Here is an 18859-nt window from a genome sequence, read left to right on the forward strand (position 1 = left end):
AGGAGCAAGAGGAGGAGCAGGAGCAAGAGGGCATGTGTCAGTAGAGATGATGATGATGATAAGAAGGAGGAGGAGCAGGAGCAGGAGGAGGAGCAGGAGCAAGAGGAGGAGGAGCAGGAGGAGGAGACGAAGCAGAAGCAGGAGGAGCAGGTGCAGGAGCAGGAGGAGGAGGAACAGGAGCAGCAGGAGCAGGAGCAGGATCCTAGGGTGAAAGACTGCTCAGGCTGTTCAACTCATCTCCATGCTGTCAGGAGTAAGGAAAGGTCAGGAGTTCTGTATGTGTGTGTGTTTGTGCGTGTGTGTGTGTGTCTGTGAGTCTGTGAATCTCTGTGTGTGTGTGTGTCTGTGAGTCTGTGTGTGTGTGTGTGTGTGTCTGTGAGTGTGTGTGTGTGTGTGCGTGTGTGTGTGTGTGTGTGTGTGTGTTTATTTGGTGTTTGTGAAATTGTTTCAAGGCGAGTTTCATCTGTTGGTCGGTCTCGTCTGTCTACTGTGCCATGAAGGAATCATGCATGCCTGGCATCTCTGAACAGGCTGAGAGGTTCAAGTCTAAGTGCTAGTCGCATGGTCTAAACTTTTATGTGGACTGGGTGGAAATAATAAATGCTTTAAACACCCATACACACATGCAGTCTCTCTCTCTCTCTCTCTGTCTTTTCCCCTCCCTATCTTAGACACACATACACACACAGTCACACACACACACACACATGTGCACACAGTACAAAAACACACAAACACACACATATATATACACACACAGTCACACACACACATGTGCACACAGTATAAAAACACACAAACACACACATACATATACACAAACTAGCTTTAAAACATACATGTACACCCCCCCCCCTTCCCCTTTTCTCCGTATAGGCGGATAGTAGTTTGCACAGGACAGGAATCAGACCCCTGCCGGAGTCTGCACTAGTGGGTCACAGTTAAGTATGTGTAGTTAAACTAGGGTCACAGTGAAGTATGTGTAGTTAAACTAGGGTCACAGTGAAGTATGTGTAGTTAAACTAGCTTTAAAACATACATGTACACCCCCCCCCAGCCCCCTTTTCCCCTACCCCAACCCACCCACACCACCCAAACAGACCTGTAGGAAACGACACTGGAGGGGTAGTCACAGCCGTGACTCATGATGAAGGACTTGGCCGGACACTTGAGGTCCCAGTACCGGATACACTTGTCCGTGCCCCCCGTCAGGGCGAAGGTGTGCGTGTCTGTCGACGCCAGGTACAGTCCTCGCACCGAGTGACCCGAGTTCTGAAAAAAACACCCACCCCCCCTCCACTGTTTAGTTTGCATGGTACCAATTCACCAAGGTCACCTCCATTTCAGTGAAGGGGGAAACTATTTAAAAAAAACAACAAAAAAATCCCAAAAAAACCCACCATCAAACAGTTACCTCCATTTCAGTGAAAGGGGGGGCGGGGGGGGGGGGCCAAAAAGATCCATTGAACAGTTACTTTTCAGTGAAAGGGGGGGGGGAGACCAAAAAAAACCCAACAAACAGTTACCTCCATTTCAGTGAAGGGGGGTGGGGGGGGACAAAAAAAACCAACAAACAGTTACCTCCATTTCAGTGAAGGGGGGTGGGGGGGAAAAAAACACCCTCAAACAGTTACCTCCATTTCAGTGAAGGGGGGTGGGGGGACAAAAAAAACCCTCAAACAGTTACCTCCATTTCAGTGAAGGGGGGTGGGGGGGGGGGGAACAAAAAAAAACCCTCAAACAGTTACCTCCATTTCAGTGAAGGGGGAACAAAAACAAAAAACCCTCAAACAGTTACCTCCATTTCAGTGAAGGGGGAACAAAAACAAAAAACCCTCAAACAGTTACCTCCATTTCAGTGAAGGGGGAACAAAAACAAAAAACCCTCAAATAGTTACCGACATTTCAGTGAAGGGGGAACAAAAACAAAAAACCCTCAAATAGTTACCGACATTTCAGTGAAGGGGGAACAAAAACAAAAAACCCTCAAACAGTTACCGACATTTCAGTGAAGGGGGAACAAAAACAAAAAACCCTCAAACAGTTACCTCCATTTCAGTGAAGGGGGAACAAAAACAAAAAAACCCTCAAACAGTTACCTCCATTTCAGTGAAGGGGGAAACAACAAACAAAAAAACTCATCAGTTACCTCCATTTCAGTGAAGGGGGGGGGGGGGGGGCGGGGGGGGAACAAAAATCCCAACAGTTACCTCCATTTCAGTGAAAGGGCGGGGGGGGGGAACAAAAATCCCAACAAACAGTTACCTCCATTTCAGTGAAGGGGGGGAAGGGGGAGGCCCAGAGCATCTCCTGTCGCATCATGCTCTCCACGTTCCACATGGACACCTCGTTGTTCCACTCCACCGCCGACGCAAACCACGACTGCTTCTGGGGGTGCATCACGATGCGGCGCACACGTCTCTCTGTGGACACACACCATCATCATCATCATGACAGTGACGACAACAACAATAACAATAATGATGAGGGCGATAACAATGCAGGACAAGACTCAGAGAGATGGAGAAACAAAGAGAACACAACGTAAACCTCTAATGACAGAAACAAAGACACAGCAGCAGTGATAACAACAACAACAGAGACACACGGAGGAGGTGTAAATACACAAGACACAGCCACTAAGAGAGACAGACATACAGACAGAGACACAGACAGAGTGGTTTCACCTACTGGCCCTGTGTTTGAAGGTGGGGGGTCGGGTACGACAATCACACACACACACACACACTGGCCCTGTGTTTGATGGTGGGGGTACGACAATCACACACACACACACCGTGGTTCCACATACTGGCCCTGTGTTTGATGGTAGGAATATGATATAACAGACAGAGAGTGACATGCGCGCACGCGCACGCACACACACACACACAGTCATTCCACATACTGGCCCTGTGTTTGATGGTGGGGGCGACGATGGGCAGCATGAAGCGCAGGTCCCACACGTTGTGCGTCCCCACACTGGTGCCCACCGCCATCCACGACTGGGTCTGGTGCACCGCCAGTGCCGTGATCACGCCTGCACACGGGGGATGGTAAAACATTCACTTACCTGATTGATCGACTGATTGATGTGGACACTTATATAGCGCCTATCCTCGGTCAGAGACCAAGCTCTAAGCACTTTACATACATGGGGACATTTGCACCACAGGCTGCCTACCTGGGTAGAGCCGACTGACGGCTGCCACTGGGCGCTCATCATTCGTTTCCTGTGTCATTCAATCAGATTTCAGACACACATGCATACACACTCAGACAGACATGTAACATTTTACGTGTATGACCATTTTTATTTATTTACCCCGCCATGTAGGCAGCCATACTCCGTTTTCCGATTTCGGGGGTGTGCATGCTGGGTATATTCTTGTTTCCATAACCCACCGAACGCTGACATGGATTACAGGATCTTTAACGTGTGTATTTGATCTTCTGCGTGCACATACACACGAAGGGGGTTCAGGCACTAGCAGGTCTGCACATATGCTGACCTGGGAGATCAGAAAAATCTCCACCCTTTACCCACCAGGTGCACCGAGATTCGAACCCAGGACCCTCAGATTGAAAGTCCAGCGCTTTAACCATTCAGCTATTGCACCCGTCACCAGAACTGGCTCAGATCAATTTTCAAAATGTTTTGTTCACTTTACAAAGACTGAAGCCAAATCTGTGATCATACATGTCTACAAATGTTCTCTTGTACACACAGTAACTTCCATGTACATTACATAAACACTTAGTTCTATTTTAACATGGTTACCGTGACACAATGGCACAAGGTTCTGATTTTACTGTCACATGCAATATGCTACAAACACTGTCACAGTGTTCTGATTGGTGGTGGTGTGTCCATCGAGATCGATGATGACCATCGTTGTCATCCAGATGGGGGATGGGGGATGGGGGAGGCTGGTGGTGGGGTGGGGGGAAGGATGCTCATGAGTCTATCTGTGAGTGCGCAGATGGCTGAATAGTCCAATCTGCGCACGAAATGTTCGCTGACAGTTGGGGCAGACAAAGACAGGCATATCATTGTCAGGGAGCTTGTTTGCCCGTGACTTTCTGGCCTGCCTCTTCTGAACAGCTGCAGCAGTCCTGTTGGCCTCGCACAACTTGGCGCCTTTGTGCACAGCAGCACGCCATTTGTTACGGTCCACTGCAGATTCCTCCCAGGAGTCAGGGTTCCATGTACATTACATGTTCTGATTACTGTCATATGCAAAATACTTAAACGAACAAGACGACAAAAACCGAAATAGGCATGGCCAGTGGCCTCCCTTGTTATACTGCTTTCTACATTATTATGACTGCAAGATGTCAACAAAAAAAGTATACTTAGTCAGTGGTCTCCACTGGTACATAATCTTCTGCTTTCCTACGTTATTATGTCTATATCATAATGTATGTACGTAAGCTATGTTGATAACATGTCAACAACAACAGCAGACAGCAAGAAAGGCAGGCAGAAAGACAGGTGCACACACACACACACACACACACACACACACACACACACACACACAGTCACAGACACACACACATGCACACAGATACACATGCAGAGAAACACACAGACACAAACACCCCCCACACACACACACACAAACACACACAGTCACAGACACACACACAAACACACAGGCATACACAACTCCTCCCACAAAGACACACACATACACCATACCCCCCTGGCCCCCACACAGACACAGGCATTCACAACTCTCCCACACACAGACACACCTATTCACCATACCCCCTATCCTCCCCCCTAACCCCTCCCCACCCCCCCAAACCCACTCTCCCCCACCCCCACGCCCTCCCCACACCCCCTAAACACGCACACACAGACACAGACCCCTTCCAATGTCGTGATTGAGGACCCATGCCGGCTGTCGACAGCGGAGGTCCCAGCCTACAATGTAGCCGTGCACCGTGGCGAACGTCAGCATAGACTGGGCACCTGATCAACACACATACATGCACACACACAAGACTTTTCCTTTTGTCTGTTTGTTATGTCAATCACTACACAAACACACACAGACATATGTCAAATGATTCGTGTAAGGACAAGTCCAGCGCTTCCTTTCTTGAGGAAGTGTCCAGGTTTGTTCCAATGTACCTGTTATTTACCTGTGTGCTAGTTAATCGGTAGCATAAGCAGCATTGACTTGAAGTTGTGTGTACATCGAGAATGGAAAAAGTTACCACTCTTAACGGCAAGATATGTATGTCTAAATACCCAAATAAAGTCAAATGAAGAGAAAAAGCCTTGTCACTGAAATGGCAACACATAAATCCATACATAAACCAGAAACACCTCCACTCAAGAAGTCAGTGTGTCTTAATATCCAAATAGAGTAAAATTAACAGGAAAAGTCAAGTCACCAAAATGGCAACATTTAAATCCATGTAAACCAGAAATACCTCCCCAATGTCAACAGGGGATTATGTCTTAATACCCAAATACAGTAAAATGAAGAGGAAAAAGTCTCATCACAAAAATGGCAACACTTATATGCATACTTAAACCAGATACACCTCCCACATGTCAAGAGATGTGTGTATCTTAATACCCAAATAAAATAAAATGAAGAGAAAGAGTCTGTCACCAAAACGTCAACACTTAAATCCATTCATAAACCCCTATGACAAGATCTGAGTACGTCTTAATACCCAAATAAAGTTAAATGAAGAGGAAAATGTCTCGTCACGAAAATCGCAACACTAAAATCCATGAAACACCTCCTTCATGGAAAGAGGGTAAGTATGTCTTAATACCCAAACATAGTAAAATAAACAGAAAAAGGTCTTGTCACCAAATGGCAACACTTAAAACCCATTTATAAACCAGAAACAACTCCCCCATGTGACGAGAACAGGCCAACAGCCAAAAAGCAACCCACCAGTGTCAAAGTAGGCCAGATCCATGATGGGTCCTTTGTTCTCTTTGTCGTAGTCCACCGTGTGCTTGACTGCACCTCCTCCACTGTCCAGTCTGTGGACATCACATGACACATTAACCCCTCCACTGTCCAGTCTGTGGACATCACATGACACATTAACCCCTCCACTGTCCAGTCTGTGGACATCACATGACACATTAACCCCTCCACTGTCCAGTCTGTGGACATCACATGACACATTAACCCCTCCACTGTCCAGTCTGTGGACATCACATGACACATTAACCCCTCCACTGTCCAGTCTGTGGACATCACACAATACATTAACCCCTTCACTGTCCAGTCTGAGCATAACAAACACTGGTTATCTGTGGGCTAGGTCACTGGGCATAAAGTGCGTTATATCTTGTTTTGGCTTTGCTGTTTGATGGAACTAACACCCCACCACCAAACCTCCCAACATACAAAAAAACCCAACAACTTTGGGTTAATACCTCAACACACACACTTCTACAGTTTTGTGCCCGGATATTTCATAACCAGTAACAGACAGTGAATAAACAGACACCCACCCCCCCCTCCCTCCCCCCAACACGCACACGCACACTGAACTCACTGGTACACGTTGAGAGAGCCCAGGTCAGAGGCAGCAGCCAGCATGTGGGAGGACCCGCAGAACGTCAGACACTTGATGGCGCCACCTGTGACAAGCCCCTCTACTCACAGCGCTTGGGTAATGCCGCAACTCATCATCAACACAACTCATGAAACAACAAAACCAATAACAAGTCAAAAATATACTCTTTTTTAATTTTTTTTTTTTCAAAACCAGTAACATTAAGTGACCAAACAAAAAAACAACAAAGCAAAAATAAAAAGAAAATAGTGGTGGGAGGAACATCAATATATCTTTATCCATCCATTTGGAAATTAACTCATCCTGCAAGCGATTAGGTATCATCAGTCCCCCATACATACACATACGCAACACACACATTACACTATTCCTCTGCTCCCACTTCTCCTGTCAATTTACTGCACGTAAAACAACTGCCTGCACTGTGGCTGTTGCTCACAAACCACGGTGTGATTATGTCTGGCGGTGACTCAAGATGATACCTGTGGGAGAAACGCCACTCAACTGTTGTGTACGATCAGACAGAAAAATTAAACACAATAACAAAAAATTCATACATAACGAAACTAACAACTTGTCATAAGTGATAAAAACAGTAACAAGAAGGTACAAAAACAAAACAAAAAAAGAAACCAACGTCAACAACAACAAAAAAGACGACAAAATCACCAAAAGTGATGACTGTATGAATTATTTTCAAGTTCACACACACACACACACACACACACACACACACATGAGCATGCACACAACACACACACACACGGAAATGCAGACCAACTGACCAACCAACAGACAGACAGACAGAGACAGAAAGACTGACAGACAAACTAAACAACAGACAGTTTTCAGTTTCAGTTTCAGTTTCACTTTCTCAAGGAGGCGTCACTGCGTTCGGACAAATCCATACACGCTACACCACATCTGTTGAGCAGATGTCTGACCAGCAGCATAACCCAACGCGCTTAGTCAGGCCTTGAGTGCATGCTTACATATTTGTGTACCTATGAAAGTGGATTTCATTTTACGTAATTTCGCCAGAGGACAACACTCTCGTTGCCATGGGTTCTTTTTCAGTGCGCCAAGTGCGTGCTGCACACGGGACCTCGGTTTATCGTCTCATCCGAAAGACTAGATGCTCAGTTTGATTTTCCAGTCAAACTTAGGAGAAAGGGCGAGAGCGGGATTCGAACCCACACCCTCACGGACTCTCTGTATTGGCAGCTGAGCGTCTTAACCATTCTGCCACCTTCCAACAACAGACAAACAGATAGAAAGACAGAGACAGACAGACAGACAGACCAACCAACCAATGGACAGACAGATTATAGACAGACAGACCAACAGACAGACAGACAGACAGGAAGATAGACAGACCCAAGCAACGGACATATAGAAAGACACAGGGAGAGACAGACAGACAGAAAGACAGACAGACAGACAGGAAGATAGACAGACCCAAGCAACGGACATATAGAAAGACACAGGGAGAGACAGACAGACAGAAAGACAGACCTACACAATACAGACCAACAGACAGACAGACAGATAGAAAGACAGACATACACAATACAGATCAACAGACAGACAGACCAGACAGACCAACAGACAGACAGATCGAAGAAGCAATGGATAAACAGACAGAAACGGAGAGAGACAGATAGACCAACAGACAGACAGACCAACAGACAGACAGACCGGACAAGCAATGGATAAACAGACAGAAACGGAGAGAGACAGATAGACCAACAGTCAGACAGACAAGAGAGATAGGGCCTCACTCTGCTTGTTGAAGACCAGCTGGGACCTGTTGGCAGCAGTCTTTCCCTCCAGACGACTCACTTCCCACAGACGAACAGTGCTGTCGTTGGAGCAGCTGGCAAAGTACTTGTGGTCAGGGCTGACACACAGTCTGCAACACAATGCACACACATACACACATTATGTCATACATACATACATACACTGTAATACACTGTAATACATACATTGAATGCCAGACTCGCCAAAGCCAGCGCTGCCTTCGGCAGACTCCATAAGAACATTTGGAACAGGAGAGGCATCACCCTGGAGACGAAGCTCAAAGTATACAAGGCCATAGTTCTCACCACACTGCTCTATGGATGTGAATCATGGGCGGTCTTTAAACGCCACACCAAAAAACTGAACCACTTCCACACCACCAGCCTCAGAAAACTTCTCGGCATAAAGTGGCAAGAGAAGATCCCTGACACAGAGGTGCCCACTCGTGCAAACTTGCCCAGCATCTACACCATCTTGATGCAGGCCCAGCTGCGCTGGGCAGGCCATGTAGTTTGCATGCCAGACCACCGGCTCCCCAAGAAACTGCTGTACGGCGAACTCCAACATGGCAAGTGCTCGCATGGAGGCCAAAAGAAGCGCTTCAAAGACACTCTGAAAGCTTCTCTGAAGGCCTTCAACATCAGCCACGACACGTGGGAGCTGAATGCAATGGACAGACCAAAGTGGCGTTCAGCTGTCCACAAAGGCACCAAATCCTGTGAGGCCAACAGAATCGCTGCAGCAGAGCAACGCAGACAGGCCAGGAAAAGCAGTGCCAGCAAGTCCCAAACAGCCGCCACCATCCCCTGTCCACACTGCGTCAGAACCTTCCGGGCGCGGATTGGCCTGACCAGTCATCTGCACACCCACAGAGCCCAACCCACCCACCCCCAGGATGACTAGACGGTTCTCGTCGATCCCGACGGACGAACCACACACTGTAATAGTTTGAAGAAGACATTCCTCTTCGTATGCACATGCAGTGTTGAGAAGGTCAAAGAACAGCAGATGAAACACACACAGGAACTCACACAGACACGCAAACATCCACACTCTCATGTACACACACACACACACACACCACACACATCTACATCCACACATACAAAGATACATTCAACACCCCTCACCCACCCACCACCCACAAACACGTTCACATACACCCACAAACAGAAACCCCCACACATACCCATACACAAACCTACACCAACACACATCCACCAGCACACAACACCCCTCTACACACATACATACAAACACACACACACACACACAAACACACACTCCCTCCCACCCACACAAAAGTCACACACACACTCCCTTCCACCCAGACAAAAGTCACACACACACACACACACACACACACACAGACACTCCCTCCCACCCACACAAAAGTCACACACACTCCCTTCCACCCACACAAAAGTCACACACACACACACACACTCCCTTCCACCCACACAAAAGTCACACACACACTCCCTTCCACCCACACAAAAGTCACACACACACTCCCTTCCACCCACACAAAAGTCACACACACACTCCCTTCCACCCACACAAAAGTCACACACACACACACTCCTTTCCACCCACACAAAAGTCACACACACACACATCCCTCCCACCCACACACACACTCCTTTCCACCCACACAAAAGTCACACACACACACACACACACACTCCTTTCCACCTACACAAAAGTCACACACACACACACACTCCCTCCCACACAAAAGTCACACACACACACACACACACACACACACACTCCCTTCCACCCACACAAAAGTCAAACACACATACACTCCCTTCCACCCACACAAAAGTCACACTCCCTCCCACCCACACAAAAGTCACACTCCCACCCACACAAAAGTCACACTCCCTCCCACCCACACAAAAGTCACACACACACACTCCCTCCCACCCACACAAAAGTCACACTCCCTCCCACCCACACAAAAGTCACACACACACACTCCCTCCCACCCACACAAAAGTCACACACACACACACCCTTCCACTCACACAAAAGTCACACACACACACACACACACACTTCCTTCTACCCCTGCAAAGGTCACACACACACACACACACACACACACTCCCTTCCACCCACACAAAAGTCACACACACACACACACACACACACACACACACTCCCTTCCACCCACCCACCCACCCACACACACACACACACACTCCCTTCAACCCACACAACAAACATCACACACACAGACGACCCTCCCCCCCCACCCCCTGCCCCCCATCCACACCCTAACCCCACCCCCACCCCCCACCTGTTGACGGCAGCGCGGTGCTCCTGCAGGTGGGCCACCAGCACCCCCTTGGGTCTCCAGTTGTCGGGGGGCAGGCGCGACTCCCACATGATGCCCTCCACCAGGTCCCGAGACATCACCTCCGCCTCGAAGCGACTCCGCTGGTGGTGCACGCAGTTCCTCAGGTCCCACTTGCACTGGGCGAACCGACTGGTCACTGCCACACACGTTTTCACAACACATGGGAACACATGCATTCCCTTTCCTTTATCCACTTCTGTACTCCTTTCCGTCTAAAAACACTTATAGTGAATAGACGTTAAACTTAAGATGAAACATAGGATAGAGAGATTCCTTTCTTCACTTCTTCTTCTTCTTCCTTCGTGGGCTGTGATTCCCATGTTCACTCGTATACACGAGTGGGGTTTTATGTGCCTGACATTATTCAGGCAGTCATACTCCATTTTCCAGGGGTGTGGGTATGGAGGGATGCATGCCAGGTATGTTTTTTTGTTTCCATAACCAAACAAACACTGACATGGACTGAGGGATCTTTAATGTACGTATCTGATCTTCTGCATGTGTATATATATACACATGAAGGGGGTTCAGGCAATAGCATATGTCTGCACATCTGTTGACCTGAAAGATCATAAAAATCTCCACCCTTTACACACCAAGTGCCGTGACCGGGATTCAAACTGAGGACCTCAGATTTAAAGTCAAATAGTTGCTCAGCTGTTAAACCCATCTTCTCACGCATGTACATAATTATATGCACATTGTGTTTGTAACACATTTCAACACACATAAAACAGAGGGAACCCTTTCTCACACAAACATACTGAAAGAGTTACAGAACCCCCTCTAACAACATATACATTCTCAGAGAACCCTCTCTCACTTTTTTTTTTTTTTCAAGGCCTGACTAAGCGCGTTGGGTTATGCTGCTGGTCAGGTATCTGCTTGGCAGATGTGGTGTAGCGTATATGGACTTGTCCGAACGCAGTGACACCACGTTGAGCTACTGATACTGATACTGTACAAACAAAAAGACAGACAGACAGAACGCTATCTCACACATACGTACTGAAAGACAAAGATATAGAACCCCCTCTCACAAATCATACATTCTCAGAGGTCCCCCTCTCAAAGACTGAAAGATAGACAGAACCTTCTTTCTCACACATTCAGACAATGAGAAAGAGATTGACAGACTGAAAGAACTCTTTCTATCATATACACAAAGAACATGGCTGACAGAAGAGAGAACAAAGGAATGAACCACCACACTGTTTCCCTCTACCAGCTTTAGTCAGCCTGATGTCCACAGGACTGACAGACAGAGAGAACAAAGGAATGAACCACCACAATGTTTCCCTCTACCAGCTTTAGTCAGCCTAATGTCCACAGGACTGACAGACAGAGAGAACAAAGGAATGAACCACCACACTGTTTCCCTCTACCAGCTTTAGTCAGCCTGATGTCCACAGGACTGACAGACAGAGAGAACAAAGGAATGAACCACCACAATGTTTCCCTCTACCAGCTTTAGTCAGCCTGATGTCCACAGGACTGACAGACAGAGAGAACAAAGGAATGAACCACCACAATGTTTCCCTCTACCAGCTTTAGTCAGCCTAATGTCCACAGGACTGACAGACAGAGAGAACAAAGGAATGAACCACCACAATGTTTCCCCCTACCAGCCATAGTCAGCTTAATGTCCACAGGACTGACAGAGAGAACAAAGGAATCTTCTTCTTCTTCTTCTTCTGCGTTCGTGGGCTGCAACTCCCACGTTCACTCGTATATACACGAGTGGGCTTTTATGTGTATGACTGTTTTTAACCCGCCATGTAGGCAGCCATACTCCGCTTTCGGGGTGTGCATGCTAAGTGTGTTCTTGTTTCCATAACCCACCGAACGCTGACATGGATTACAGGACCTTTAACGTGCGTATTTGATCTTCTGCTTGTGTATACACACAAAGGGGGCTCAGGCACTAGCAGGTCTGCACATATGCTGACCTGGGAGATTGGAAAAATCTCCACCCTTTACCCACCAGGCACCGTCACCAAGATTTGAACCCAGGACCCTCAGACTGAAAGTCCAACACTTTAACCATTCGGCTACTGCGCCCGTCAACAAAGGAATGAACCACCACACTGTTTTCCCCCTACCAGCTTTTGTCGGCTTGACGGCCAAAGAGGGCACTGGCTCCATCGTCAGCGGCTGGTGAGAGGAGGGGGCGGAGGAGTTACCTCCCCCAACAGACGGCGTGTGGGGCTGTAGGGGGGTGGGGGAGGGCCCACTCTTCTTCCCGTCAGCGCTGTCCCCTGCCTTCTCCGCCAGCGCCGTCTGCCGACCTTTGACCGGAGAGTCCAGCGAAGACTGGTCCGAGTCGTCCGCTCCAAACATCTTCCTCCATTCTGCGTTCTGTTGCATCATGTTCATTGAGATTAGTTTCTGGGATTCTGGGTTGTAAAAAAAATAATTTTCGCAAATATACCATCATGTTTAAGATCAAGTTCCAACTTCATTTTTTTTTTTTTTTTTTTTTTTTTTTTTTTTTTTTAATAAAGGGTCCAGAGGAAGATAAAAAAAAAAACCAACTAAAGATTATTATGATGCTCTTCAATGGCACATGACCCACTTAATCCTTTGAGAGTTTTCCATTTTCAGTTTCACAGAGATGTCAAAGGTTGCAGACTGATCCTGATTATATATATGCTACACCACATCACATCTGGCTATTTTTTTAAAAATGTAAAAAATAATAAAAAAAAGAGAGAAAGCTGTCAGTTGCCTACAGACCCAATGAAATGATCAGACCTTAAGAACCTACCATAGGCATGTATAAAACTAAAATGCAGACAGAAAAAAAAAAGAAGAAAAAAACATAGTTTGCATTGCAATGTGGTGACGCATTCTCCATGGGGACAGCAGTTTTACACAGAGAAATATGTTGTCAAAAACTACAATACAATACACACACTACACAATACAATACAGTTCAGTACAGTACAGTACAGTTCAGTATAAACAGTACAGTTCAGTACGGTAAAGTACAATACAATACAATACACACACAATACATTACAATACAGTTCAGTATAAACAGCACAGTTCAGTACAGTACAGTACAGTACAATACAGTTCAGTATAAACAGCACAGTTCAATACAGTACAGTACAGTACAGTACAGTACAGTACAGTACAGTACAGTACAGCACAATACAACACAGGACAAAAAAACACAAGCCACTTACCATAGTCGTAGCTGGGGTCTCTGCTTTCTGTTGCTTTTTCTTTTGTGTTCTGAAAACGACACACGCATGTGTGGGTTGTGAAAGGTGCTACACTGTTTTCAAATAGTATTTTTTGTACTCATGTACCAAATTCATCATTCATGCCTCATATATTGTACCTGCTAAAAAAATTTAGTAACCCCCCCCCCCCCCCCCCCCCCAACACAAGTAGTAGTAGCAGTAGTGGAGTAAAGCCACAGCTGTGGTAGAAGTAGTAGTAGTATTAATATCAATGTTATTTGTATTTGTATTTTTATTTCATCACAACAGATTTCTCTGTGTGAAATTCAGGCTGCTCTCCCCAGGGAGAGCACGTCACTACACTACAGCGCCACCTTTTTTTTTTTTTTTTTTTTTTTTCCTGCATGCAGTTTTGTTTGTTTTTCCAATCAAAGTGGATTTTTCTCCAGAATTTTGCCAGGAACAACCCTTTTGTTGCCGTCGGTTCTTTTACGTGCGCTAAGTGCATGCTGCACACAGGACCTCGCTTTATCGCCTCATCCAAATAACTAGCGTCCAGATCACCACTCAAGGTCTAGTGGAGGGGGAGAAAATATCAGCGGCTGAGCCGTGATTTAAACCAGCGCGCTCAGATTCTCTCGCTTCCTAGGCGGATGCATTACCATTAGGCCATCACTCCACATGATGACTAAAATTTATGATGATGATGATGATGATGATAATTACTATTATCATTACCATTATTATCATCATCTTTATCATAAACAAAAGACACAGAGCGCTGACTCACTTCGTCACAGCATTGGCCTCTGTGACGGCATCTTTGGTTTTGTGGAGGTCGGCATGGCGACGGGTGATGACGTAACCAAGGTTACGGATGTTGATGACACCTGACTTCTGCTGGTCCTCGCCGTCACCATTCCCTGTCTCTGCCGACCTGGGGACAGGTGATGTCAGTGTCTGTCAGGTGATCTAATTATTCATAAATCATGTAGCTTGTGTCATTTTATGATGGTTGTAAGGTGATATCAGATGTCAGGTGATCTGAATATTCATGACTCATGTTGCTTGTGTCATTTTAACAGTGATAATAACAATATATTTTACATATAATGGGCTCTAAGCACCTCACATAAAAACAATACATATACAATAATGCATTGTACCAAAGCGCATGAGGACATAGAAGCGAAAAACAAAATCTGTGTACACCAACACAATGCTACAAATTGCAGATATGAATAATCACATAAAAAAAAGCACAAAAATATGCCTTACACACACACACACACACTCACACACACGTGCGTGTGCACACACCCACTCACAAGCACACACCACATGAAAACGTCAATGCAGGGGATGGGTGGGGTGTGCACAAGGGGAGGAGTGTAGAGGGAGGGAGGGAGGAGACAAACGAACACGCTTCATCACATCCAAATTTTATTATGGTTGGGAGGTGATACCAGTGTCAGGTGATCTGAATGTTCGTAGCCCACGTAACTTGTGCCATTCTATGATGGCTGTAAAGTGATATCAGCGTCACGTGGTCAGATCGCTCACAAAAGACACTTACCCAGCGCGAGCTCTGTGCACCTTCAGGATGAAGTCCTTCATTGCCTGCACAGACACACACACACACCACACTGTCAACCATACTCCACTTTTTTTTTTTTTTTTTTTTTTTTAAACATTCACACCCTCCCTCCCTCCCTCCTTTCAACCACTACTCTGCCCCACCCCCTTCCACTTTCCCTTTTCCCCAAACCATTCCCCCACCCCCTTCTCCTCCACCCCCTTCTCCTCCACCCCCTTCTGACCCCTATCTTTCTCCTTTACCTTTCCCCCACCCCTTTTCACCCCCACCTTTCCCCCACCCCCTTTTCACCCCCATCTTTCCCCCACCCCTTCCCCCCCCACCTTTCCCCCACCCCCTTTTCACCCCCACCTTCCCCCACCCCCTTTTCACCCCCATCTTCCCCCCACCCCTTTTTTCACCCCCATCTTTCCCCCACCCCTCTTTTCACCCCCATCTTTCCCCCACCCCTCTTTTCACCCCCATCTTCCCCCACCACCTTTTCACCCCCATCTTCCCCCACCCCCTTTTCACCCCCACCTTTCCCCCACCCCCTTTTCACCCCCATCTTTCCCCCACCCCTTTTCACCCCCATCTTCCCCCACCCCCTTTTCACCCCCACCTTTCCCCCACCCCCTTTTCACCCCCATCTTCCCCCACCCCCTTTTCACCCCCACCTTTCCCCCACCCCCTTTTCACCCCCACCTTTCCCCAACCCCCTTTTCACCCCCACCTTTCCCCCACCCCTTTTCACCCTCAATCCTTCCCCCACCCCCTTTTCACCCCCATCTTTCCCCCACCCCTTTTCACTCCCACCTTTCCCCCACCCCCTTTTCACCCCCATCTTCCCCCACCCCCCTTTTCACCCCCACCTTTCCCCCACCCCCTTTTCACCCCCACCCCCTTTTCACCCCGACCTTTCCCCCACCCCTCTTTTCACCGCCATCCTTTTCACCCACCCTTCCCCCAACCCTACTAACTTTTGATCATCCCCCTACCAATACCCCATTCATGTTTCACCCCCATCCTTTTGCCCCATCCTTCCCCCACCCCTTTTCACCCCCATCCTCTTCCCCCACCCCTACTAACATCTGACCATCCCCCTACCATTACCCCATCCGTGTTTCACCCAGCCCCTTCCCACTTACTCACCCTTCCCCCTTACTGTAACACAGAACAGAACAGGCGACAAACATCCATGTTTCACCCAGCCCCTCCCCCCTTACTCACCCTTCCCCCTTACTCACCCTTCCCCTTACTGTAACACAGAACAGACAACAAACATCTATGTTTCACCCAGCCCCTTCCCCCTTACTCACCCTTCCCCCTTACTGTAACACTGAACGGAACAGACAACAAACATCCATGTTTCACCCAGCCCCTCCCCCCTTACTCACCCTTCCCCCTTACTGTAACACTGAACAGAACCCTTCCCCTTACTGTAACACAGAACAGACAACAAACATCTATGTTTCACCCAGCCCCTCCCCCCTTACTCACCCTTCCCCCTTACTCACCCTTCCCCCTTACTGTAACACAGAACGGAACAGACAACAAACATCCATGTTTCACCCAGCCCCTTCCCCCTTACTCACCCTCCCCCCTTACTCACCCTTCCCCCCTTACTGCAACACAGAACGGAACAGACAACAAACATCCCTCTCCCCCCCCCCTCTACTCCCCCTTCCCCCCCCCCCCCCCCTTCCCCCTTACTGCAACACAGAACGAAACAGACAACAAACATCCATGTTTCACCCAGCCCCTTCCCCCTTATTCCCCCTTCCCCCTTACTGCAACACAGAACGAAACAGACAACAAACATCCCTCTTCCCCGCCCCCCTCCCCTCACTTACCAACACCTTCACTTCATGGTTCTCTGTCATCCCCAGGTGCTGCAGTTTGCGCAGGAGCTGAAAACAAGGCACCGCTCTTCTTCACTGCCCAAAACTTCAGGCACACACAGAGAGAGAGTGTGTGGTGTGGTGTGGGGTGTGGTGTGTGTGTGTGTGTGTGTGTGTGTGTGCAAGCATGTCTGTGTGTTAATTTACATTTATTTGCCAGTTAATTTACTGACTTTTTTTTTTTTTGCATTTCATTTTGTATCTTTATCTATTTGCATACTTTTTTTTTTCATTTTTATTTCTTTATCTATTAGTTATTCCAATTTATTTATTCATTAATTTGATGACTTTTCAAATTATTTGATCCTGTATCCTTTTTTCTTTTTCTCAATGCCTAAGCACGTTGGTTTACGCTGCTGGTCAGACATCTGCTTAGTAGATGTGGTGTAGCGTATACATGGATTTGTCAGAACACAGTGACACAAAATCCAAACGCAGTGACACATCCTTGAGAAACTGAAACTGCACGACTGAAATGTCACAACACCGTTGTCACACCTCAACCCAAGCCAGCGTCTGGCAGTGTACCTGACTCATGGAGTCCTGGTCATCAGTGTAGAGCGAGCGGTACTTGTTGGTGCGAGCCATGTCTCGCAAGCGCAGCATCTCGTACACCTGCTCCACCTGCTGTGAGCGCAGGATCCAGTCATACAGAGGGCGGGGCAGCGGCTCTCCCAGGGCGCTCAGCAGGACTATCTGTTCACACATATCGTCATCATCGTCGTTATCGTCATCATCTCTGTCAGCAGGACTATCTGTTCACATGTCATCATCATCGTCATCTCTGTCAGGAGCTATCTGTTCACATGTCATTATCGTCATCATCTCTGTCAGCAGGACTATCTGTTCATACATATCGTCATCATTGTCGTTATCGTCATCAGCTCTGTCAGCAGGACTATCTGTTCACATGTCATCATCATCGTCAGCTCTGTCAGCAGGACTATCTGTTCACATGTCATCATCATCATCATCAGCTCTGTCAGCAGGACTATCTGTTCACATGTCATCATCATCATCGTCAGCTCTGTCAGCAGGACTATCTGTTCACATGTCATCATCATCGTCAGCTCTGTCAGCAGGACTATCTGTTCACATGTCATCATCATCGTCAGCTCTGTCAGCAGGACTATCTGTTCACACACGTTGACATCATCATCATCATCATCTCTGTCAGCAGGACTATCTGTTCATATACGTCATCATCGTCAACGTCATCATCATCATCTCTGTCAGCAAGACTATCCGTTCACACACATCATCATCGAGTTTGTCATCATCATCATCTCTGTCACCTTCTCCGTCATCATGGTCATCGTCATCAGCACCGTCACTGTCGTAAACCTCACTATCTTTATTGAAATCAATGTCATCGTTATCATCATCACTATCATCATCAGCACCATCACCACCAACATCATCAGCCATTAACATCACCACCAACAGTCATTAACAT

General features: G+C 47.3%; 1 protein-coding gene across 2 annotated transcripts in view; it reads right to left on the reverse strand.

Annotated features, from left to right (window-relative positions):
• Positions 1-18859, reverse strand: part of LOC143287582 (phosphoinositide 3-kinase regulatory subunit 4-like) — a 57650-nt gene that overhangs the window by 5657 nt on the left and 33134 nt on the right. For both annotated transcript variants that reach the window (XR_013055979.1, XM_076595691.1), the window contains exons 21-34: positions 17932-18099; positions 17356-17412; positions 15503-15546; positions 14717-14863; positions 13927-13975; positions 12838-13093; positions 10676-10871; positions 8346-8476; positions 6544-6628; positions 5928-6019; positions 4877-4981; positions 2909-3040; positions 2266-2423; positions 1103-1272 (exon numbers count right to left, since the gene is read on the reverse strand). Coding sequence is in view for 1 of the 2 variants with exons in the window: in XM_076595691.1 (XP_076451806.1) it covers positions 1103-1272; positions 2266-2423; positions 2909-3040; positions 4877-4981; positions 5928-6019; positions 6544-6628; positions 8346-8476; positions 10676-10871; positions 12838-13093; positions 13927-13975; positions 14717-14863; positions 15503-15546; positions 17356-17412; positions 17932-18099 (1790 nt within the window). In the remaining variant the exon portion in view is untranslated. The remainder of the gene's footprint in view (positions 1-1102; positions 1273-2265; positions 2424-2908; positions 3041-4876; positions 4982-5927; positions 6020-6543; positions 6629-8345; positions 8477-10675; positions 10872-12837; positions 13094-13926; positions 13976-14716; positions 14864-15502; positions 15547-17355; positions 17413-17931; positions 18100-18859) is intronic.

The sequence above is a fragment of the Babylonia areolata genome, chromosome 11 (genome assembly GCF_041734735.1).
Source record: "Babylonia areolata isolate BAREFJ2019XMU chromosome 11, ASM4173473v1, whole genome shotgun sequence".
Taxonomy (NCBI): Eukaryota; Metazoa; Mollusca; class Gastropoda; order Neogastropoda; family Buccinidae; genus Babylonia; species Babylonia areolata.